The sequence below is a fragment of the Leucopleurus acutus genome (genome assembly GCF_964270905.1).
Source record: "Leucopleurus acutus genome assembly, chromosome: 7".
In the NCBI taxonomy this organism is placed as follows: domain Eukaryota; kingdom Metazoa; phylum Chordata; class Mammalia; order Artiodactyla; family Delphinidae; genus Leucopleurus; species Leucopleurus acutus.
In genome coordinates this window covers 38,941,406-38,965,858 of record NC_139150.1, presented here as the reverse complement: position 1 = coordinate 38,965,858, position 24,453 = coordinate 38,941,406, and the positions used below count along the sequence as shown (strand labels likewise).

Below are 24,453 nucleotides of genomic sequence, written 5' to 3'. Positions count from 1 at the left end.
TGAGCAGAAAAGCTGCTCAGAAGAGAAAAGAAAAAGTAGGAGGTCTTCCAATATTACAACTGGTGTGCACTCCTTGAGTGGTCAGATCCAGAGCACCATTTCCCAAATAGGTGAACCATGTTTTATAAAAACACACACCAGAACCGTTCCCTGCTGAGTGGGCACATGTTAACTAGAGAGTTGGTGGCAATGTGAACCCAGTGGGTAGAACTGGACAGTGTATTCTCTTAAAGTAAAAATAAACATGCAAACACACAAGTACTGAACCATACCTTCATATAAGAACTTACCATGTAAGCAGAAGAGTCTTTTGAACTTCAAAGAGCATTCAGTCAAATCAGAAGAAAATGTCAAGAGTTGGACCCTGTACCACCTTTGTTCTGACCATTCTAGACAATCATGTTTCTATTTCATGCTCTGAACACCCACCCCCTCAAGACCAAGGTAAAGAGACTCAGCTGCTTTAATATGAATAAAAAATAGTCTTTAAAGTCTTGTTCCAAGAATTTTACTTTTCTTTGGCAATTTAACAGGAATGGTTGTTCATGTATACAGAGGTATCTTGAAGGTAAACTCCAGAATATATAAAAGAAAGCATGTTTACATTGTCAGTGTGGCCAAAACCCTTTATAAGAGTATTCATGTATCCTTCATCTATCCTGAGACCTCAAAGCAGTTCTTCTGCCAACCAAGTCTAAACCTTGAAGCCACCAGCAGCAAACGTGAAAGGAAAACCCGTTCATGGAGACAGCAAAAGCGAGACAGGTTTCCCTAATGTGAAAATAATACACATTATTCAAATGGATTTCTTTAGCTGCCATGCTAATTCCCCTTGGGAACGGTGTCCTCCTCACAGGAAAAGTGTCTGTGTCAGAGGTACAGATTGGAAACTCATGACACCTCATTTATCCTCAGTTACACTAAGGCAGTGGGAACCTAATTTGCCAGCACACTCTACACTGACAATTAACTTCTCGGTGAACATTAAAACAATGAGGTAAGGACGCACCCCATCACATCTCTGCGCCTTCTCATCCACACCTGGTACCAATTAAGCCATCACCCTGTGTGGTACTTCCTGCTGCAGTCCAGTTGGTCATTCAAGTATTCTGTGTGACAAATGCATTTTTAACCTGTAAGATTAACGATCCCCACTTGTCAACAGTGAAGAGTGGAAGCAAGTGGAGACATGTGGAAATGTGGAAATCACATCTTGGAAGACTGGCTGTGAAGCAGGCCTAAAGGGTACATGTCTATTTTTCATATTGTTTAAAGGCAAAATATGTGAAAAAAACAAAAAAACAGGGTGTTCTTGCACCTCGATCTAAGAACTTGGCACTGTCAGGCGCAGACGGGCGACACAGGAGGATACTCGGAATAAAACGGAGCCAGACATACACACCCAGTGAGTATTTGGGCTGGAAGAAGTACTAAACCACAAAATGCCTTCGGCATCAACTCTCTACATCCACAGCTTGCCCTTCCACCCTCCTTCTCCAGGTAAAACAAAATAAAACCAATAAAAAACTCTGGAGCTCATAACAAATATAACTGTTTAAAAATAATCTTTAAATGACCTCGTAACACCTTCATTCCCCTAATCAGGACCGTGGTCACAGCCAAAATCAAATTTGTATTTCAAACCTTTTCTAGAAGCATGTTTTCGAAGTGCTCTTCATTCTCCAGCCCCTGATGAGATGCTTCTACTGCAAGAAAAGGTCCTGAAACTAGAAAGCACTGGGTCAGGACTTGACTGTGGTATCTGGATATCGGACGCCACTTAACCCATCTCTCCTCATCAGAAAGACCGAGACACAAAGTTTATTGCTTACTGTGTTCCAGAGGGAATACTGAAGATGATGATCAGGCCAAAAGGAAAATAAAAGTTTACAAAATCTGCTCCAAAGGGTGGGCATTAAGGTTTCTAATTACAGAACACAAAATGAAGCCTAAAAAAGTCTGTGGAGGGAGAAAATAGCCTCTACCTGCTTTCTGTTTGTTTAAAGATGCCCTATCCTCACTGAGATCTCAGGGAGGTAAGACCTGAACATTCTCTGGTCACGCACAGGTCCTGACATCCGCCTGGCAAGCTCTGGCCCCACAGCGAGCAGACACCTCACCTGGCACAGGAACACGCCACTCCCGACAAGCAAGAAGCTGCCAGTGCTTTCCTTCCTTCAGAGGGTCACCCTTCTCGTGGCAGTGATGCTGGTTTTCCCAGAAGATCTATGTTTTTAAGCACAGAGTTTTAAATTCTGCCAAAAGAAAAATCTACTGAGGCAACCGCTTAAGAAAACTTAATGTTTTCCGCTGCGCCTTAATATTGAGATTTCAGGTGATTCATTTCAGTTTTATCCTTTATCTCCAGGCAATTCCTTGACATAAGTCAGGTCAACAACATTTAGGCGAAAACACCTCCTCCTGGTCCCTGTTTACCTTTGATGAATTCGAGCACCGTGAGACGGATCAAGTTCCTAAGAGGCTGGGATGGGTTTTGTGACGCTGACACACTAAGAATCATTAGGAATGGTCACCGGTCATGTGAGCCCTCACCTCCACAACAGCCTCACACATTTTTTAAAAAGGAAACCACAAGTAACTACGTTGACGGTGACTAACGACGCATCTACTGTTGTCTGGACCCTGCAGGTAGAGTCAGGGAGGACTTTCCTAAAGGCTTGCTACGGTATGTCTGACGACTTCCCATTTGCGGTCCCTAAACCCTCACCCTGCAGACAGCCACCATCACCACTTTACAGAAGGATGAGAAATCCTGCCTGTGCAGCCAGAACTCCACTGGGGGCTGCCTTTGTCCAAAACCCATGTTCTTTCTATCACTGTCCCCTTTCCCCCCACACCCACAGTGCCACGGTCCTCAAGAGCCACTGGGAGACGCTGTGACATTCAAAAAAATAAAATTTCAGAAACAGGCCAAGAGTGAAGTATTCCCCAAAGCAAGCCTCATAGCTTATTTCCTCCTTGCTCTCTATATTGCTGAGTGTCGTCTTAGAAAAGAGTGAAGTGATGGGTGGTCCGTAACCAGGATCTGGCCTACCTCTGCCAATAAACTAGTGAAGTACAACAGCTAGAGAAGAAAAAGATAAAGACACCCCCTTACATTAAATAAAGTGATGGCTGTCATAACTACTTTTAAATAAGTTCTAAATGTGAACATAATTTTAGAAATGTTATAGGAATGGCAACAGGGTCCCTCAGAAAGACATGATCTAAATCTCCACCTCTGTTAATTAACTATATGACCAAAGACACCCAACCTCCTTACTTTGGTGTCTTATTGAGAAAATGATGGTGACGCACCATTTTGACCTCTGAAGTAGATGAAAAGTGCTTAGACTTTTCTGGGCCAGGAACCCCTTTGGAGAATTTAATGAATGTTATGATCTCTCCTCAGCACTATGTAAGAGCACTGACCCACTCTGCATACAATTTTAGAGGGGTCCCAGGACCTTCTGAAGTCCACTAGGAACCCGCCTTAGGTCGACAGATCGCCCCTGTCCTGAGTCTCTCCCACATAGCCCCCTCAAGTCTCCTCCCTCTTCCAAATGTTCCAAATAACGATCACATGAGTTAGATATTTCAGTGCTTTTCGTTCAACCCATAATTTGACTTTGACATTAAAAGCTATCACTGCAAAATGGCAGCAAGTATACGCAGTGCCTCAGCCAGTGCCTGGCACATAGTAAGTGGTCAATAAATATGCTAAATGAATGAGTATTTAAACATCCATTCTACCATTTTTCTTAAAACCCATACAACTCCTTGTCAATTCTCTAACTCCAGGTCTTTCAAGTAGACGTATTTAAAGTGCATTCCCTTCAGCCAACATTTAGTGCAGTTCATCTTTAAATTAATTGGGATATCTAAAGTTTTTATTACTCCTGAAGAAATAAAGGCTTCTGTTAGGTCATTTTTTTGCTCAGTAGTAGCACTCTGGTAAATAGGCTTATGTTAAAAAAAAAAAAGGTTTGCGAATTAGAAAACAGCCAAACAGCAAAATACACCTCTCAAAAGTTACTAGCTTTATCATTCATCCTTTTCAGAAACAAGAAACTTAAAAATAGTGTCCGTATTTTCTCTCTGTTCTTAGCACCTTTATTTCCTGGGTTTTACATTAAACAGGTTACATTAAGGTTCATTTGTTTTCCTACCATAAAACCTTAAACCAGCAAATGGAATAATCTGTCACTAAAAATAAACATAAACTATCTATGAACCAGTTTTAGACTCACAGATAACAATCCACACACACTCACATTCCCTCCGACATAAGTCCCTGATTTTTGCAGTTGATATAAAAAATATGTTTGTTCAACATAGAAAGAAGGGCAGGAAAAAAAAAACAAGACTATATGCCAGCCTAGAATTTTTTAGAACTCCTTGGTCTTCTTTATGGCAGAGGTTCTCAGAGTTTGGTCCAAGGACCCTGAGGGTGTCTCTCTGTGGGCAGATTTCTTCCAATACTTAAACCGAAACAATGTATGGCAACAAAGAGAATGCAGAAGCTGAGGAGAATTCAACTGCCCTCTTTTAGGCCAGGCATTAAAGACATCTGCAAATGTGCAAAAGAAACTAAACTACTCTTCCCACTCCAATTTTTTATTTTGAGAAATAGTTATTTTTCATTAAAAATGTTATTTATGCTAACACAAGTAGCTCTTTATCTGTTTAAGTGATTTTAAAATGTTTTATTTCTAACCCAGAAAATTTTCAAAATATATGACACACATAAACAAAAGTTCTCTGGGGTCATCAGTTACTTTAAGGGTAAAAGATTCTGAGACCATAAGGTTTGAAAATCGCTGCCCTATAGCCACTGCTCTTAACCCCTCGAGGAGTGAACAAACAAAACAGCAGTACAGAGCAATGAACTGACTTCATCTGCCAAGTAAAATTCAACTTCATAATTCAAACCACTTTATTAAACAGATAAGTACTATAATATTTTAGGAGCTAACAGTACACATCATCTCATTACCCACTGAGTCTCATATTTAATTTTACACAAAGTTTGAAGAGAGCTAGTTAATTTTATGTAACTGCAGCAAAATCCCACTTATACGGACAATGAACAATTTAATTCCTCTCTACAGACTGAATTAAATTTTTAGATTAAAAATTAGTGTAGTTTCTCCATTTTATATTATCATTACCATGAGTCTTCTGTAATAATTACACAGGAAACTCAGCATATATACTTATTCTGGAAATACTCTTTGAAATTATTATTAAGACTTGACAGAAATTTGGTGTGAAAAAGGAGACATGCAAATAACACATTAAGTAACCATGTATTTTATATTATTTTATAGATTGGTTTATGCAATGTATCTACCACATTTGGACTTAAAAGTTCAGATTGCTAACTCAACACAGACTTACAAACTAAACTAACTAGACTTGAAAACAATCCACAGCTGCCTGAAATTCAAGAACGATTTAGTACTTCTTTAAGGGTACAACTCATTAACCTTCGTCCACCTCACCCTCACTTCCCCAGTCAAGTTCTTGATTACATCTTCCAGGCAAAATTACACACAGATTATTAGACGTACTCAGAAATACAGTCATACCGAGTTATGGAAAAATGCCTCTACGAGCTTAAGTGTGCAAATTCTACTCTTTCCTGCCACTGGCATTTCAGAGAGGCATAACACCATGGTATCCCTTCCACAACTGTCTAGAACTCTTGCTAAAACTTTCTGCAGCCTTGTATCTTCTAGTATTTTTGTTGCTTTTCCTTGGTTCTTTGAGAAAGGGCTTGTGATACATGTACCTACATATCCCTACACATCCCTCACTACAGATATATTTCCTATATTACCTTACATATAGTAAGCATTCAATAAATATACCGTGACTTAAGGTGGAACAGTAGTACTGTTAACATAAAGTTGAAATAAAGTCTCAAACCTAGAATAAATAGATTAAAACATGCAGCAGACTAATGCATGTGGGCATTCCCAGCATCATCTTCTGCCATCTCTATTCTCTGGCCCAGGATTAGGGTTTTTAATTTGATACTCTATTGAATGAACATGGCAGAAAAGATGACAATCTACAGGGACAATGAAACAGCAAAATAGAAAGGTCACCTCCATAAATCAGTTTACTTAGGTCCATACTTTCGGAGTAGGTAATTTTATTCCCTAGATCTAATTTTTTTCTCCCCTCTTTTCTCCTCCCAACATTTTCCAAAAAAAACTTACAGGACAAGAATTTCACAACTACCTACCTCATCCTTTCACCATTATCCATTCCACCAATACATCCTGACACATGAAGTAAAACAAAGCTCTGTCCCAAAGAGAATTTTAAAAATAGCTACCGTTCTACACAGAAGGTGTGTGTGGAGGGGTGCCTAAACTTTTCAAACTGAAAAAGTTTACACATCATCCCCCCAAACGTAAGAAAGTATCAGAGTGATTTAAAAGTTCAGTATCCTATTTTTAAACAATATTTAGATTGAAGATGATCAAAATACTGCCATGTTCAGAAAGAAGGAAGGAAGGAAGGGGGCAAAAACTGGAGGTTATCTGAGCTGAAAAGGGGCCAATTTCTCATTCTGTTTGTTCCACAACATGTAAGAGACGCATTTTAGAGACAGGCCTCCCCACAAGTAACCGGCAGATATGTGTACAGATCAAACGTGCTTTATGTAAAATGAGTAAGATTTAGGCTGGTGGAAAAAAAATGAACTCGATAAGCACAGAGCCCCGTGCACTGAATTTCCTTGGTTTTGAGAGCTTACTCAGACACTCAGTTCTTTGGACTAAAATAAAGTTAAGTTCAAGTTCACACTCCAAGGACAATTATGAAAAGAAAACTAGATATGGAAACCTAGAAACTAAGATGCATTTGCAGAGGATAATGAATGGTTTAGGTAGAAATAACACAATACTAACTAATGTCACATATGGATTGTGACCTCTTGCCTGCAGAACTGACTTAAGATAAAAATGAATACTCTCAAACTACAGGTAAACCTGGACTCGAAGTGCAATGATAAACATATTTTTTAAATGGGTCTGGGGCACATAGGGATCAAAGTGTATTTTCAAGTGAGTAATCATAGCAAACAGCTTTGCCTCCCTCTCACCTGATGGAAGTTTTATATAAAAGACAAAGGGTGGGGGGAAACAGTCATATTTTTTTAAAAAAGAAAGAAAAAGAAAAACAACAGGTCGCTGAGAGAGAGTAGAATATACGTGTCTGTGCCTGTGTGTTTAAAGAAAGGCGGCTGAGGGTGCACTGCAGGGGGGGAGAACGCGTTTATGTGCAGCAGGCGTCAGGGTACTTACTGTGCCCGGTTCTCTGTCTGCTCCCGAGGTTACCAAGAAACGCACAGACATGCCCGTTCAGACACAGAGGCAAGAACAGAAATAAAAAAAAGGGGGGAATAATTAGAACACAAGCCCCAAACAGTTTTAAAATGGCTTTTATTTATATAAGTCATTGCACATTCCTAATACAGTGATTTCCTGAAAATTACAGTATTTTGTAAACATAAGATTTACAGTTTAACCATACACAAAAGCCTATTTTTTTAAAATTTCTTGACAGAATAAATTACTTTTTTTCAAAAATTAGTCAAGTGCAATTTTGCCCAATATTTAATGCATACTAGAATTAAAGCCTATGAAACTAAGTAGTAACAGATGCAATTATCAAACCTTTCATTTGAACACATTCACTTTCAAATTTAACTTCTTATTTCGCCCCATTTAACAACATTACTTTCTTTGAAAATTACCCAATTAAGCAGTTAACAGTTTTCCATAATATGGTACAGGCCACTGGCATTAATGAGGCAGTTGCCAAGATGTCAAGATGCCTGCCATCTAAAGAGATGGAGAAATCTACAGATGCCCACGTTAAACCCTGAAAACCTCCAGGGTGAACTGTGTTTCAGTGGCCAAGCTGTGCGACAGACAGTTCCTCTTAGCTCATTGTTTGCTCTCTGAATGGGTTGGGGCTTTCTTTAGCGGTGCACAAACTTTGCAGCACTGTAAGAGTGTTAGGGCAAGGTCCTAATCTGGCTTGCCCGGCCTCTCACCTCTGTGGTGCTCTGCATCGTGGTGCTTCTTGTCATCTTTAATTGCCAAGTGAGACTGGCCACTCAGAGCACTAGACAGCGCCAGGAGGCCGGCACTGCCGCCGAGGGGCGGGATTCCAGGAGGCTGAAGTCCCGAAGGGTGAGGGGTGAGGGGCACTGGAGGTCCATGGCCATGAGAAAGATGCTGAGCTTGCAACTGCTGCTGCTGTTGGTGGTGGTGGTGAGAGAGGAAGAGGAGGAGGGAGAGAGAGGGGGGTGGTGGCAGTGGTGGTGGCAACCAGGGAGACAGCAGACGTGACAGGAGAGGATGGAGGAGACAGAACAGGAGGTTCCACACACACACACACACACACACACACAGAGGAAGGGAGCAAGGAGACAGGGAGGAAAGAGAGAAAAAAATGTGGTTAGCACTTTCAGTCCATCAAAAGCTTTCATCTGCTCAGTTACCTGATATCATATAATCTTCCCAAAACATAATCCTCAGATCGACACTGTCACTTTCTGGCCTGACTCACCCCCTGAAAGTGTAGCTACTGATTATTAGCAAACTTGGATAAGTTAGTAAGCCCTCACACGGTGGTGAGTTCCATCTCTAAGCGCCTCCAAGGATGAAATCCAGTGCATCGTTGAATCTAAGATGCCATGGATTTCAGACTCATTCTGACTTCAGAAAGGTTAAAATAGGGGAGGTGCAGATATGCATCCTAATATACAGAAACTATATTCTCAACTAGTCACCAGTTACTAGGTGACTCCATTGCACCCCAGCATTCTTGCGTTAACTTACCACAACGTTAGGATGAGACAAAACTGAACATTATCTTTAGTTAACAGAACCTAGAAAGCAGGAAGAACTAGCATCTCTCATGTACTTGTGTGCCCTTAGCTCATCAAGCCCTCACAGAATGGAGGAAGTACTGATATTCCCATTTCACAGATGGGGCTCAAGGCATTGAGTTTCTCCCACCAGGTGGCAGGGAAGTGAAGTCAACGTAGGAAGGACCCTCATGGCTGTGCTCTAGTCATGGTACCACCACATACAGAGGGAGCCCTCAGGGAGCCACGCATGTGACAAATGGAAGGAACCTTAGAGACAAAACTTTGTTTATCCCTTCCTTTCTCCTGGGCCCCATGCCCCAAACCCATCCCCCTCCCGTGTCACAGAGGAAAACACCAAGACTCAGGCCAAGAACCTTGCTGAGGAAGGCACTCCCACCAGCTGTGTGGGACTCCAACCATGATGACCAAGTCCCCATTCCCAAATGCCTTCGCCTCTATCACTTAACCCATTCCAGAAGTTAGAAACCTGTTCACATTAGAGTATCACTGCTCTCATATATTTAAGATTTGTTGCAGGAAACGAAAAAGTATCCAAGCAATGGCCCTTGCACCATAAATCTGGCCACATTTCAGCTGTCCAACATAAAACTCGTTTTTGATGAGACAGTTAAAACGATTAAAGCTCAATTTCTAAGGTGTAATGTTAGGAAATTCTTAAGATTCTGATTTGTGCTCACTTCCCTGGGACTCAATTACTCGTTTTATTTATTACACCCTTGCACGTACTGAATATATTAGATCTTCACACCAGATCTTCAGCAATTTCCACCCTGACCACTGATCTTTGACTGAATCCTAAACATTATGCTTCCGGCACTCAAGAGCAAGAGAAAGCAGCATCTAAAAGGCAGAAGTCAGCATCTATAGTCATTTTACAGTAAATTTTCAACCACTCCTAGTACCTTTTAAAAAATCTTTAGGCGCCAACCTTCTCTTTAAACCTCCACTCCTTCCAAAGAGAGCACAGTTCTAATGAGAGGGAAACTGGAAAAGGGGTGAGGTCAGAGCAGGCAGCATTAATAGTATTCTTGGAAAGTATTTATAAACTACTCATTCACCATTTGAGATCATAATAACAACTTCTTTATGCATAAAATCACCTTCCTGTCATCCCAAAGACACTAATTCTTGCTCCGTCACCTTTTAAGAGCTTGGCAGTAGCAGGACATAAAACTGAAGGAGCTGGCAGCAGCATCACGGTCCACTAGGCATGCTCATTAGCACTTAATTAGGAACTAGACACCTGCCATAAGAAATGTGCTCGGAGAAAGATGAGGAACAGGTCTGCCCTACCAGCGATTACTATCATTACTCAGAGTGAAAGCAATGTCCGGCTTCTTGGGGGGAAAGGCAGTGATGCATACACAAGCGGGTGCGGTGGGGTAATTAAGCTCGGCACTGATTAAAGAAGATGAGAGAGGCTAAGCAGAGGGGAAGGAATTTAACTATAGGGTGGAGGATACCAACCCTATCACCCTTCCCTGCACCCCACCCCCAGTCCCCCTCTAACATTCCCCCCCAAACGGAGACACCAAAACACAACTCCAGACGTGTGATTTTACGTTAGAGCAAAGGCAGTCTCAGGTGATATTTGGATATGCTAGAAGGAAGCAGATTTTCTGCCAAGCCCAAGTTGGTTTTTGGAAAGATGAACTGGAAAGCATTCTCTGATGTACTATTGAAAAGAAAGACTAAGCTTATAAAATAAAGGGGCTTTGCCACAGCTGTGAAACAGACCTGCAAAGTTAAACTCAACCTTCAGGCAAATAGCTCTCAACAGGGCTATCCAACAGCCTAATTGGCCATGAGTAAGTCCCACCTCTAGCCTGCTCTAGCTTTCCAGGCCCCTTGAAGAGATAGCTCACTGCCCATTATTAGAGGCAATTAGGTTCTTCCATCCTTAGCTTGGCGATCTTGAAAGCTCCTTCTTCCTTTTTTTTAAAAAAGCATAAATCCTATCACAAAATGAAAGGAGTACTAAGTAGGTAGCGACAGGATGAATCACAGCTATTGAAGATGCTGAGGACCCAAGAAACGTGGATACTGCTGCCTCACATTCTCCTTCTTTATCCTACCATGCAGTGCCCCTAGATAATATTTCCAGCTTCCTTATCTGGCCTCAGCTCGGAATACACCAGAGGGAGGAAGGGTGGGCGGGCATAATGGCTCCCATTTCACAGATGAAAGAGTGGCTTGCCGTGGGGCTCATAGCCAGAACAATGATTGCAAAGCTTTTAGTCCCCAGAACAGCATTTTTCCTGTGACCCCAGCAGCCCAGTCCTGTTCACAAGGGATCAGTTGCAGACCTAGTGTTCCCAAGCAAGGGGAAGGAGAGGGCAATCTCTTTCTCCACCGAGGACCTCACGTTTCTCCCTTCCCAGGTAAGGAGATACTCTTGAGGGTATGCAATACTGCACACCCAGAGACAATCCACATTCACTATTGGGCATTTACCCGGAAATAAAACCATCTTCACAATGCAGCCTCATCAGCAGTGACAGACGGGAATTTGTTCTTAGATTTATGACTCACGAGTGCCATCCCTCCAGTCCCTACTTTCCAATACCCTACATCTGAAAAAGGAAAGTATCTTTTGCTCTAGCTCTCGTCCAAGGAAGCCGATAAAGAAGAATCAAGCTGAAACAGAGATAGTTCTGGCTTCTCTCAGAAGAAGATGCTTAATAAGTAATAAGTGTTATTTCTAAGATAAAATATTTATTGAAATGAACAGAGGGCCCACATCCAGGAGATTCAAACAACTGACTCCCAAAGGGCAGCCCACTTGCCCCATGTGTCCTAAAGAACATTTTTTTCTCAACACGGCTTACCTGGGACAGACTAGTACTCATCACCTTCACCAAAAGGAAGAAACATGAATGTTACTTAAAAATATATGCTACAAGAAAAGAGATCCTGACATTGCTATATAGCCAGCAACACATCAAAAAATCCAATGGCTCCGTCAATTAGGGGAATTCACATGAATCAGTCCTCCACAGACCCAAACCTACCCAAATCATCGGGGAAACTGTAAAATGTTTCTCAACGTGACAGCAAGGCTGGCTGGGAAAATTCAACCTTCTACCCATTCATTAGCTTGAACCAATTAGTAAACATTTTCTTTAAGTTAATGCTTGTAGATTTATACACCACAGAACACATAAGCAATACAGTTTATAAAGCTATCAGAAAAGGCATTTCTGATGAACAATGGTGGTTTGGGGCAATATGTATCAATCTAGACTGGCAGCTCTTAAACAATTTCAACACCACCTTCCCCACCCCGGGGACATTTGGCAACATCTAGAGACATCTGTGGTTGTCACAACTGGGAGGGAAAGACGAGTAGAAGTGTTGCTGGCATCTAGTAGGTAGAGGCTGGGGATGCTGTTAAACGTCCTACAATGCACCGGACAGCCCCCAGCACAGAGAATTCACGAGCCCAAAATGTCAACAGTGCTGAGGGTGAGAAATTCTGGTCTCAATCTAAGCTGGAATTCTGTCCCATTACATTAGAAACCATGTTCTTATATGCCGAAGGACTTGCCAAATTGTTGCTTAAAAACCAGAAGTACTTTAAAATATTAACTTTTCACGGTCCCTTCCCCATCGAGTACCCTGTCACAGCTCAAAAAAATGAGCCTCTGCTTCCTAATGCTGACTCCACTAACAATTCAAAACAAAACAAACAAACAGAAACTTCACATTTTACAAAACAATTTGGGAAAAGAGCTAAATGGGAACTTTTACATACTGTTCTGGTGCCTCAAAGGTGATTAGGGAAAGGTTTAGTTTGGGGCATAAGGAGATAACTGTACTTGTTCTTAACCCAAACAATTTGAATAGGCTGGGAAGGAGACAAGTAAAACAAACACCAAACACTGAGTTAGTGATACTGAAAACCCGCAAGGAATAAAATAACCTCATCCATGTCAAACAACAGCCACACATTTAGAATTTTAATTCACATTTTACCCAGTGCAGACTGGGTCAGTTATGTTGCTACATGAAATTGACTTTGCCGTTTACATTCAGAGCCTTAATATAACTGTGCAGTGGTTTCTACATTTTTGTTTCTAAAACAGGTGTGGCACAGGGTTTATCACCACAGAGCTGCCTATACAAGTGGAAAGGACACCAGAATCAAAACGAAGGCCAACGTCCCTCTCATTCCCACTAGATGCTAATAAGTTCCTTATCACCAACCACTGAATTTCTGAAATTTAACCTACTTTATAACCTTTGGGAAAACTATGTCACACAGATCACAAACTGAACCCAACCAGAACTAAAACCATGCCCCAAAATAGCATCTTTAATGCTAAAAGCGTGACAGTAAGTGGCATTTATAGCACTTGGTATTAAAACACTTTTAAAGGGGGGGGGGGGAGTGAAAAGTAGCATTTATTGACAGTTCTCTCCAAGTCATTCTTCCTTGATTTTCTGCTATTTCTCTGTTCTTTAAAACATTCAGTTCTTATCTTGGGAGAGTGCAGAAAAAGAAAATTGGTATGCTATGATAAACAAGTGGGGAAAGTGGGGAAGAGCTATGTGGCAGGAGAAACATCAAGGACACTACTACAGGAGTTATCTGAAAACCTCCCAATATGTGGATGGCCTCTCGCGTGAAGGGGACAAGGGTGATAAACAGGCAGAAACTGCTTGCTGGGGCCAAGAATTCGCAAGCCACTTGAAGACAATAAAATAAATAAATACATAAATCCATTGAGAGGCTCCATCTCGATGCAGGAGCGCACAGAAAATGAGATGCAGAAGCAACACTGATGGCCTGTACGTAGGCAGGCACCAGGATGAAGGCCTAAAATTCTGAAAAGCATCTAAACTCGTCTTCACTGCTTCTGCATTTCAGCTAATCCGCACAGGCCAACTCATTCTGCATCACCCCCCTAACTTATTCATCCTACCTGCCCTGGGTGTCTGTTTCCGTCGTGACTTAAAAGACCTGAACTAGAATAAGTTTTTTAAAAGCCATGTTTACTTAGGTAGATCCATTTCTAAAACCATATAAGGTTTCAGTGAAAAGATGCTCGCATCATCAGCCATCAGAGAAATGCGAATCAAAACCACAAGTGAGACAGCGCGTCACACCCACCAGGAGGGCTAGAATCAAAACAATGGACAATAACAAGTGTTGGAGAAGCAGCAGAGAAACTGGAATTCTCATCCACTGCTAGGGAGAATGTAAAATGGTACAGCCACTTGGTTGTTTAAGCTAAATGGAGTTACCATATGACCCAGAGTTCCATTCCTAGATATAAACACCAGATAAAAGAAAACATGTCCACACAAAAATCTGTACACAAATGTTCACAGCAGCATTATTCGTAACAGTCAAGAGGTGGAAACAACCTAAATGACCAGCAACTGATTGGATAAACAAATGCAGCATATTGATGCAATGGAGTATCATTCATCAATAAAAAGGACTGAAGTACTTGCTACAACATCTATAGACCTTGAAAACATTATGCAAGTGAAATAAGCCAGACACAAAAGGCCACATATCATATGATTCCATTTATATGAAATGTTCAGAACAGGCAAATCCACAGAGATAGAAAGATTAGTGGTTGCCAGGGGGTTGAGGGGAGGGGGCATGGGGCCTGACAACTAATGAATATGGGTTTATTTTTGGAGTGATGAAAATGTTCAAGAATTAGATAGTAGTGATGGCTGTGCAAGTCTGTGAATATACTGAAAACCACTGAGCTGTGTGTGTTTAAAAGGGTGAATGATATGGTATGTTAAGTCATCTATCAATTTAAAAAAAACTGCATAGATCTCATTTCTAAAATGAGATGCTCAACTTTCTCTTCTGAAGATTTTTCTTCTTCCTCTGAAAAGAGGGAAAATGTTATAATGCCTTCTTCTAAGAAATCCAAATAAAAATCATACGAAAATATATGGGGAAATGAACAAGTAGACAATGCTTCAGTAAGTTTCCTAATAAATAAAAAGCACACTGCCCAATTCACTAGAACCCAGACACTGAAGCCAAGCTCTGCATTTGTCAGAGATACCTAGTTGTACCCTCAGTGGGGAAAAAAAAAAAAAAAAAAAAAACTAGCTCGACCTAAAGGAGAGGTAGGATGCATAAAAGACTTCTCTGAGATACTGCACCATCTCTTTGGAAAATTAATAAAAGGGCTAGACTGGTGGAATTTAAGTGGCAGGTATGTCACTAAGTAGGAGCTGGAAGATCCATGTTTGTTGTCATCATTTTATTTACTCCCTTTGGTAGCAGGCTATGCATTATTCTCTCAGGGTGAATTTGTTTTATAAAGAAACTTACAGCTGGGTTATTGATGGGCTTTCCAGGGATTAACTGCATACTCATAAGAATAAGAGGCTAACCTCATCCTCTTAAACTTCCCACACTACAATCCTATAGATGTCTGACAGCTACAACCGGAGGAAGAAAATAATCCAACATTTTTGCTAATCCTTAAACCAGTCATCTCCTGCAACAATAGGGAGTCCTTTAGGTCTACAACTCAATCTCTCAAGGACAGAAAGGCTTCTTCTGCAGACACATCAGGAGTTTGTATTCACAGCCATCACCTACACAAATACACATAGTCAGACACCACAGACCACCCTAGACTTCTCTTATTTCATACTAAGTTGTTTTAAAGTATAGAGAATTATAAATTTGCCTATGGAACAGGAGTATACACACATGACCAAGAACTGGCGCCCCAAACCTGAGCCCCATAGGCCTTGACAGAAGTTATATTCATGGAAAGTAAGTCAGATCACATCCAAATAAATGAGAAAGGACAAACAACGCTGCTTACATTAACCCCAAATTTCCCTGAGTTCCCTGATGTTCATAGCACTGCTATGGGAAATTGTTTAAATTTTCTTATATCCAACAGTCAGCATCAAGGCAGCTATCAGAAATCTGGCATTCTGTGGTAGGGGAACTGTTCATCTGTCCATGTCTTCTGACTCTTCTCTCCTTCCAATTCTATCACAAGGATCCCCGCCACCTCCCAGGGCCAGCAAAAGGCCTGGTGCCCTTTCCTCTTTACGTTGAGTAAGCAAGCCAGTGATGCCTTTTCCTCACAGTTTTGCTTCTCAAACCCCTCCATCTGCTCCCCTAACTTAGCTTTCCGCCCTGGTTCTGAACTTTAATAAGTTTGTTCGTCAAAAGTTAAATGGCAGTGCTTTTGCACTTCTGAGTCCTTATTAAAAGTCATTCAAGCACGACAACTTAATGGCAGGAGCAGAGCATCTGGCTGGGTCTAATCTCAAACACCAACATCCATGTAACCACCAGAAAAGACAAAGGAGGAGGTGACCTGCTGCTAGGAGCAATCGCCCCTTCACAGGAGCTTGGCCAACTGGACCCAGAGATCTGCTACAGGTGCTGAGAGAAACCAGGCAGACAGAACCTCAGTTCAGGGTGTCAGCACCACATGCTCGTTGAAGGCTGCCAGCCAAGGTCTTACCCCCCACAAAAGCCATGCAAGGTAAATGGTATTATCCATTGTCCTGTAGAAGGACGCTGGTAGAGGTTAACTGGCTGTACAACGTCACAAAGCTAAGAAGTGGCAGTGCTGGGGCTTCCCTGGTGGTCCACCTTCCAATGAATCCACCTTCCAATGCAGGGGACACAGGTCCAATCCCTGGTCTGGGAACTAAGATCCCACTTGCCGCAGGGCAACTAAGCCCGTGTGCCACAACTACTGAGCACACAGGCCACAACTAGACAGCCCGCGTGCCACAACTAGAGAGAAGCCCGTGCCCCGCAACGCAAGATCCCATGTGCCACAACTAAGACCCAATGCAGCCAAAAATAAAATAAATAAACATTTTTTTTAAATAAAAATAAAAAGTGGCAGTGCAAAGTCCCAACCAAGTGCATCTCATCCTAGGCCCAGGCTTTGTCCAGGTTAACACAATACAAATGGTCTTAGAAAGATGAGCATAAAACACTGAGAAGTTAGGCAGTAGGTATTTGGTTAGAAATAGATATACAACTATGTAACTGTTTCAATAAAGAAAATCACACTCTGCTAATTATTCTTTTCCTCTTCTACTTTTTAATCAAAAAGCAACCATGTTTCTTTAGGGGGGTGGGAAAACTTGGCTGAGAAGAAGCACAAGGGGACTTCCTGGGGAGGTGGGAACAATCTGCACCCAGAGAGGAATGTGGGCTACAGGGTGTGTGCATGTGCCAGTGATCAATCCGTACACTCAGGAGCTGTGCATCTCACCTGTGAATTACACATCAATTTTTTTAAAAATCTGTGTGTGTACAGGTATGTATATATCCATATCTATATTTATATGATTTATATTAATTATACGTGATATAAACCCAATTAAAAGATAACACTAATTATTTGGAATCCCAATCTCAACTTAAAATCAATTCTGTAGTATCAGAGCAGGTAGAAGAGAGCTCTTAGTTCCCAACTCCCCAAATACTACAATGGGGAGTGATCTGAAGAGCCCGTCCGTCAATTTTCCTTTCCTTCAGGTTAGCCATTAGCTATCCCACAAATAAAATGTTACGTCAGTCAATAACCTACTTCGGTTTGAGCATTTTTAATAGCATTCCAAACTAAAAACAAATCTTTGAGGAATGCTGATTAAATTGTGGAGACTATCCTGATGTTTGGGGAAAAAAAAAAAACACACCAAGGTTCAAATACATAAGTTTCCTTCCCACAATGAACTTGTTTTCTCAAGTACAAGGGAGTTTGTGCCAAACCAAACAAACCCTGTATCTATTAAGATCTCTGCATTTTTATTGTTACAAGAACGTAACACGTTTAATAACAAAAGAGCTTATAAAAAGCAAAATTCAAAAAGTAAGGTTGCAGTTATTAGTCTGCCAATTACCAGATATGCCATCAGTCAAGCTGTTAAAAAAAGTATAACAAAAAATATCTCAATAGTTTCTCCAAGTATCAAATATCTAAGAAGCTTATCTTTCTTAAATACCAGGAATCTACGTAGGTTGAAGGCAGGTGCTGTGGTGAAAAAGATTTAAAATTCAGTATATTCCATCAGATATGAGAACTAAGTTTTCTATGCTGGTGAGAAATGGGCACCATTAATTCACGCTACAAAAACGGAAAAAACTATAACCTCTCTCTTCCTCCTAAAAGAGCAGCCACGGTCCCAGGACACAGCTGAGCTTACCTAGAAGCCTGGTGTCCTTGAGAAGATTTAACTTTTTCCAGGTTTGCTAAAGAGAAATATCTGTAGCCCTGTCAAGCAAGCAGTAAGCTCCTTGATTGTACCTTAAAGGGAATGAGAATGTTTCAGCTCATTTGCATTTTAAAGGGTACTCTTTCATGATCTTTCACACTTGTAATAGATGTCTAAACCGTTAAATTACTATTTCTTTTCTTAGCTTGAAAGTCGATGCAGACGAAGAGCATGGCCTCTCCCAGTGTTCTTTACCCTAAGTTGGTCCCTGAACAATACTGACAGCTGCTATCAAACCGGGCTGCATTTACCCTGTGCGCAGCTGCTGCTTGTAGGAACAGACAGCCTCCCAGAGCCTCCTCCCCTCTGGGGAGACAGGCTGACACACTGCATGTTCAATGAAGGGGTGCAAAGGTCTGCTGAATTGTCAACCCAATTTTATGCTACTTCGATTTTCCAGGACGCGCACAATTCCTTTCAAGCAAAAATCAAGCATATGCCACAGCATGAAACTTATGGTGCGGGATAATTATTGATCACTACAAACTTTAAAAGAGCCTGCTGACATAAATTAATATACTGATCCAAAAATTACAATTATAAAAGCCGCACATGCCAGTATGCTGAAGACCTGCAACTGGCGTTAGGTCTTGTGCTGGGCCCAATTCACTGATTTGGGTTATTGTTGCTAGCTATCGGAGCTAATCTGCCTTTATAATCTCAACAACATGTTTCCTGGACTAAAGCCATTCATAAAATTAGCGATTCATCTGCCCTTCCAGAACAACCTGCTATTTTTATTTCCTGATTCAACTCAAAATGAGTATTACCTATAAACATCTGGTTAACACAATTTCCTCCTTTCTAGTGGACAGGATTGGGCAGTGCCTTTGAGAATGTAAGAGTACAAAGTTTTACCATTGAGAAATGATACGTAAAAATTCAGAGCCTATCAGAAAACAAACATGTTCCACAAAGTGTAACTGGGTACTTGAGAACTGCCTTGCATATGTTTTCCTTTAATCAAAACAGGCTTTTCCATCCTCATTCATCTGGGCTAAAAATTTCTGTGCTCGAGCTACAAGTACAATTTGCTATTAGTCTTTGCTAATCAAACACGGTACATGCAAAAGTACCAGTGAATATTTGATTTGATCTCTGAAATAAAGCAATTCATTACATAAGAAAAGCGTACAGAAGGCGGCAGACAAATGCAGATGTAATTGTGTTTTTTGTTGAATGTGATTAGAGAGCCCACTAAGTAACAGTCAAAAATGTGACACTAAGGGGGAGAGATGCAGAGCCCAGACCTGTGGGGAAGAGGAGGGGAGAATTGTTTATGCAGAGCTAAGCTGTCAAGTGTAATAAAGCAGCTTGAATAAAATTTAAGCTGAAAATCCACTGAAGCTCCCCATTTCAGGGAGGAAAAAGCTATTAAAAGGAAATGAAGGTCACCCTCCCAGTTTATTTCACCTAATTGACTGCCAATAGCTTACCACAGGCAACCCGACTGCAGATCTGCAATTGAGAAACTGATGAAAGGAGAGTTTTCAAGCTGAGGCTCATTCTTTAATCCTCCTTGGCTCTTATGTTTTTTCTCCATCTCCAGTTGGGATGTAATTTTAAACCCTGATGGATTAACTGGTTCCATTGTCTGTGGCCATCACTGCACTATGGCACTCTTAATCCGTACAGCAGCATGTCTAATTATCATTACAAAGTGTCTGAGGGAACCATAAAGACCAGCAGGGCATCTTCTCACAAGCAATTAACATAAATTGATAAATGAGTGATTTGAATCCGCTCAAGGCACTCACATATGAATAAAATCAGCAAGGACGGTCGCTTATTTCAGCTACTTCTTTCGCTTAGTCTGGAAGGGCAGAAAACATGAGAACCGTCCTGGATCCTGCAGTGAGGGGGCGGGGGGATGAACTCATGCAGGGGATGGACCCAACAGTTCACCAGGCTCATTAATGCGGAGCAAATGACTTGTGATTGACAACCAGTTGCCAGCAAGGAGCACTGACTGAACTCAACCCAGGAGAGCAGAAACCTGGTGAAAGGCTAGAGGGCACTAGGGCAGACAATCATCACTTCTTCAGCGGCAAGAGGGCTTTCTTTTCATTGGGGTGCCACTTAAAAATTCATGAAAGAGGCACAAGAAAAGCAAAACAGTTATGCATAGGTTCTAATACCCTGGGAAAGCAAAAGGCAAAAAAGCAAAAGACAACGAAATGAAATAATGCCGAGCTACGTCTTGACCTCACTGGGATCTAAAGTTTATACAACAGAAGTAAGGAAAGTACGTATTTAAAACCCTTGCCAAAGCTTTAACCTAAGGGAGCAAGATAAACTACATTTATTTTTCCATTGAAAAGAAGATTTATTTTTTCTTCCCCTCCTAAAAATGTTTCTATCATCTCCCTTATGCTAATCTTTCTTCCCCTACACACCTCAGCATACCTGACACTGCCACCCCCGGCTTATCAAATGGGTTAAGATCAAGCGACACAACATTATATATAGATAGATATATATTAAGCCAACAAATTAAGAAGAAATGAAAGCTGGTTATACACACTGTAGGAGGTAGACCTGGTAGGCCACGTACCCCGATGATGGCATTCAGCTCTGCCATGGTCACCTGTTTGGCACGTTCGACAGCCTGGGCCACCTGCTGTTGATGCTTTGAAAACAAGGAGAAGGAAAAGTGTTAGCAAGGCAGCCAAGACCTTCACTGTACCTTCCAACAATAAGACAAATGCCACATGAGGTGCAGACTGAAGTGTAATATGTCTTTAAATGTGAACTTGCTTGAGCACACATTGTTCCACAGAACACACAGACAAACGGCAAAGGAAAACTGAGAGCGGTGCATCCCTTAGTTCTAACCAACGCCAGTTACCACTTTACTTCTGATGGGAATCTGGGGCTCGGAATGGTAGAAAGTCAAAGGAGGACATCAAAAATGGTAACAGGAGGCCTTAGAAAATAAACAGTATGGGATTTGGAAGATCACCCTGGTTCTCAGAATGGGTTTGCTATGATAAGTTTGAGCAGGAAAAGTTTACAGCCATTTAAAAACACCCCTTTTGATACTTAAAATGTAAATATTAAGCCTGCAATCACTTCTCTGGTCAACAAATCTCAACCCACCAGTTGGTTTTTGGAAACTCTGGGAATTCCTCTCCTCCTTTAGCCCCTAGATGTTTCACCCTCCACAGGGGAAAGGAAAGACCCCGCCCCCCGCCCTCCCCACACACAGTCTGAGATCACAGGCTGGAAATAGCCTGAGCACCTCCCAGCTGCACCCACAAATAAAAACAAAGCCACAGGTCTCTTTGGGAGAAAGGAGACTGTAGCAGAGACCAGGATTACTAAAATCTAATGAACAACAGGCTTCAAAAGGCCAACAGGGGACCTCCCTGATGGCGCAGCGGTTAAAAATCCACCTGCCAATGCAGGGGACTCGGGTTCGAGTCCTGGTCCGGGAAGATCCCACAGGCCGCGGAGCAGCTGAGCCCACGAGCCACAACTACTGAAGCCCGCATGCCTAGAGCCCATGCTCCGCAACAAGAGAAGCCCGCGCTCCGCAACAAAGAGTAGCCCCCGCTCGCCACAACTAGAGAAAGTCCAAGCGCAGCAAGAAGACCCAACGCAGCCAAAAATAAATTTAAAAAAAAAAAAAGGCCAAAAAATCTAAACTGTAACATCGAGTAAATAATATGCTGGAAAAGGCTGCCATAATAACAGCAGAGATGGTGCTACCCAGCATGGAAAAGTAGATGCCAATGAGAGCAAACACTCAGTATTCCAGCTCCAAGGCCCATAAGTTTTTCACTGTCTCAAGATATAAGCATCCTGTACACACTTAAAACAGTTTTGCATTTATTAGCTTGTATCCAAAAGTAAAGGCAAAACTAAAACATAACTAGCTTTGAGTCATAGATTACTCACATAAAGAGCTTTTCCCTCTCAAATATTAAGGGTAAACTTCTATTACTTTGTTACTTAATAAAATGGCTTATATATGTATATTAGCTCCATAAGCTAAAGTAACATGAACAGGTAACATGAATGGTCTTATCCTTAATAGTATTGGCATCCACTCCCTCCATGGACAGCATTAAGTCAATCTGCCCCGAGGTACAAGGACAAAGGAAATACCTGCTCCCGTGGTCAAGTCAACCCTGATGGAACCATTTTTAAAATGCAATAAACGAAAAGCTCTCTAGAGAAAGGACACGTGAATCATCAGTAGCTATCAAGCTTATTTATACTACTCCTCTGAGGAAAGAAAAGCTTTATGCTTGATAGTCGTTTCGCAGTTTTCCACAGAAAAAAATTAATTTAAGGTTGAGCTATTGTCACCACTTCTACAGTGTCCCCTCAGATCTGTTAGATGGGACAGCAGGGGGTTTACACACTTCAGCTGTAACAGATGTTCTTCACACTTGTTCCTCGTGATAAAATTAACATCTTAAAACTAGCTAATTTGCAAACAGAGAAGCAACATAATTGCACTTTAACAGCTGAACAGTTTTACTTACTTCCTGAGACAGAAATGGGATGACTTGTGCACAAATCGTATTCAATCTCTTGGCGATTTCAGTCTATAAAGACAAAGCGATATAAATGTTTAGTATATTTCATAATCAGTTCAGAAAGATAAAACTTCATACCCAACATCTGAGTCCTCTACTGCCTCACTCTTGAGGGCATAAAATTGCTTTCCCAGGCTATGTTAGCAATATTTATCTTGAGATAAACAGCAGATATTAATCCCACTTGCAAAGTAAGACATAATTGCACGCGTTATTGGTCACTTAAGAGATAATGGGTAGTTTAATTGAGCTGGAAAATCTACACGGTTTAAGGCTATGTAATCATTTAACCTGGTGGGATTGCAAACCTCTCCGAACACTTATTCAATAACGGCATATCAGGGCACATTCATACAACAAGTTCATTCAAGCTGGAGTCAGAACCCTGGGGAGCAGGGGCACCGCCAAAGCAGTCTAGCTCTCAAGATAAGGTCTAGAGCAAGTGGAAGAAGACCTCCTTCCCACTTGTCTCAATGCCTGCACAACTGAAAGAGGACGTTAATGTTTGGAAGCCTTCGCTGAGACTCAAAATTTCAAACAAGCCTAGAAAACACTGCTGAAACAGAACTCAAGTCCAGAGTGACAGTCAAGTCAAGGTATTCTGGCTATCTGTGAAGTTTCACCACAATTCCGCATCAAATGCCAGGACCTCACTGACAGGGCCCACGGTTCCACTGAGTTTAGGAAAATGCGTCCTGAGTGTCTGCAGCACGGGCTGCTCTAGAGAAAGTAAGAAAAGTCCCTGCTCAGCTCCAAACGCACAGCAGTCCCTCTACAAGAGGGACAAACTGGCAAAGAAGGGAATGAAGTGTGCTCTGCTCCCAGGCTAGGGTAGGATGCACATGCCCACCCCACCTCCAACACCCTCCAGTAATGCAAAGGAGCCCAGCTTTCCTCTAACTCTGAAGAACCAGTTCTGCTTTAAAAAAAAAAAAAAAAGTCACCCAAAGAGTCCCACATAGGCCTTATTTATTTCATCATTTTCTGTCAATGCTTACTAATGCTGCTTCTATTACTGAATTAGGCAATGAAAAGCATTACGAGGAGAAGAAAATTATGAAGCGCAAAATCCATGCCCTTGAGAAAGAGAGAATGGAATAATTGAGACAAAGTAGAAACCTCAGGAACTGTATAATCAAGTACATAAAAAAAGAGCTGCCTTTTGTCCTCTGAGATGATTCCAGTTAACTGAGCAACAAGTCTTTGGTTTTATGGGATTGGATTTAGGCCAACCCAACTCAATTCTCCCTGACCACCAATGAGATAGGGTTACAGACAGTGCCTTGGAAGAAATGTACTGGAAGGGGAAAGGACTGGTATAGAGAACAAACCCATGACCTTGCTTGAACAAGCGGGGCAAACAGATACGTACATGCAAAAAGGGTGCAGCTGTACTAGGTGCAAACACAGAACTGGGTCAGCCCTACCCAGTTCATTTGATCACAGCCACCCACTCAAGCTAACTCAAGGTCATGAAAGCATGGGCGGGCTACCCTTGCCTTTGCAACAGGGTTCTACACTATATATCTGGGTAGATGTAAAGGAGTAGGGATGCCCTCTGTGGACTCTGAGGTCCTTGCTCCCCACTTCCTACCTGTCATACATTCCAACAGCATTCTGTACTCTTCCCATCTCTAAAATTCCCTTCATGTTTTCCAATTTTAAAAATGACATCCGCTCACTTTGAGCACATACACACAGATGTATACTATATAGAAATATACAAGAAAGTTAAAATAACCC

The 24,453-nt window shown here is 41.6% G+C and overlaps 1 protein-coding gene across 3 annotated transcripts in view; it reads right to left on the bottom strand.

Annotated features, from left to right (window-relative positions):
• LOC309964487 (transducin-like enhancer protein 1) overlaps positions 1 to 24,453 on the bottom strand; it is an 89,188-nt gene that overhangs the window by 37,110 nt on the left and 27,625 nt on the right. Inside the window, exons 5-10 of one of the 3 annotated variants that reach the window (XM_082843547.1) lie at positions 22,657 to 22,719; positions 20,688 to 20,792; positions 8,075 to 8,279; positions 7,320 to 7,336; positions 2,121 to 2,226; positions 1,645 to 1,727 (exon numbers count right to left, since the gene is read on the bottom strand). In XM_082843547.1, coding sequence (XP_082699673.1) covers positions 1,645 to 1,727; positions 2,121 to 2,226; positions 7,320 to 7,336; positions 8,075 to 8,279; positions 20,688 to 20,792; positions 22,657 to 22,719 — 579 coding nt within the window. The remainder of the gene's footprint in view (positions 1 to 1,644; positions 1,728 to 2,120; positions 2,227 to 7,319; positions 7,337 to 8,074; positions 8,280 to 20,687; positions 20,793 to 22,656; positions 22,720 to 24,453) is intronic. The other 2 variants (XM_082843545.1, XM_082843546.1) reach the window with 2 other exon arrangements.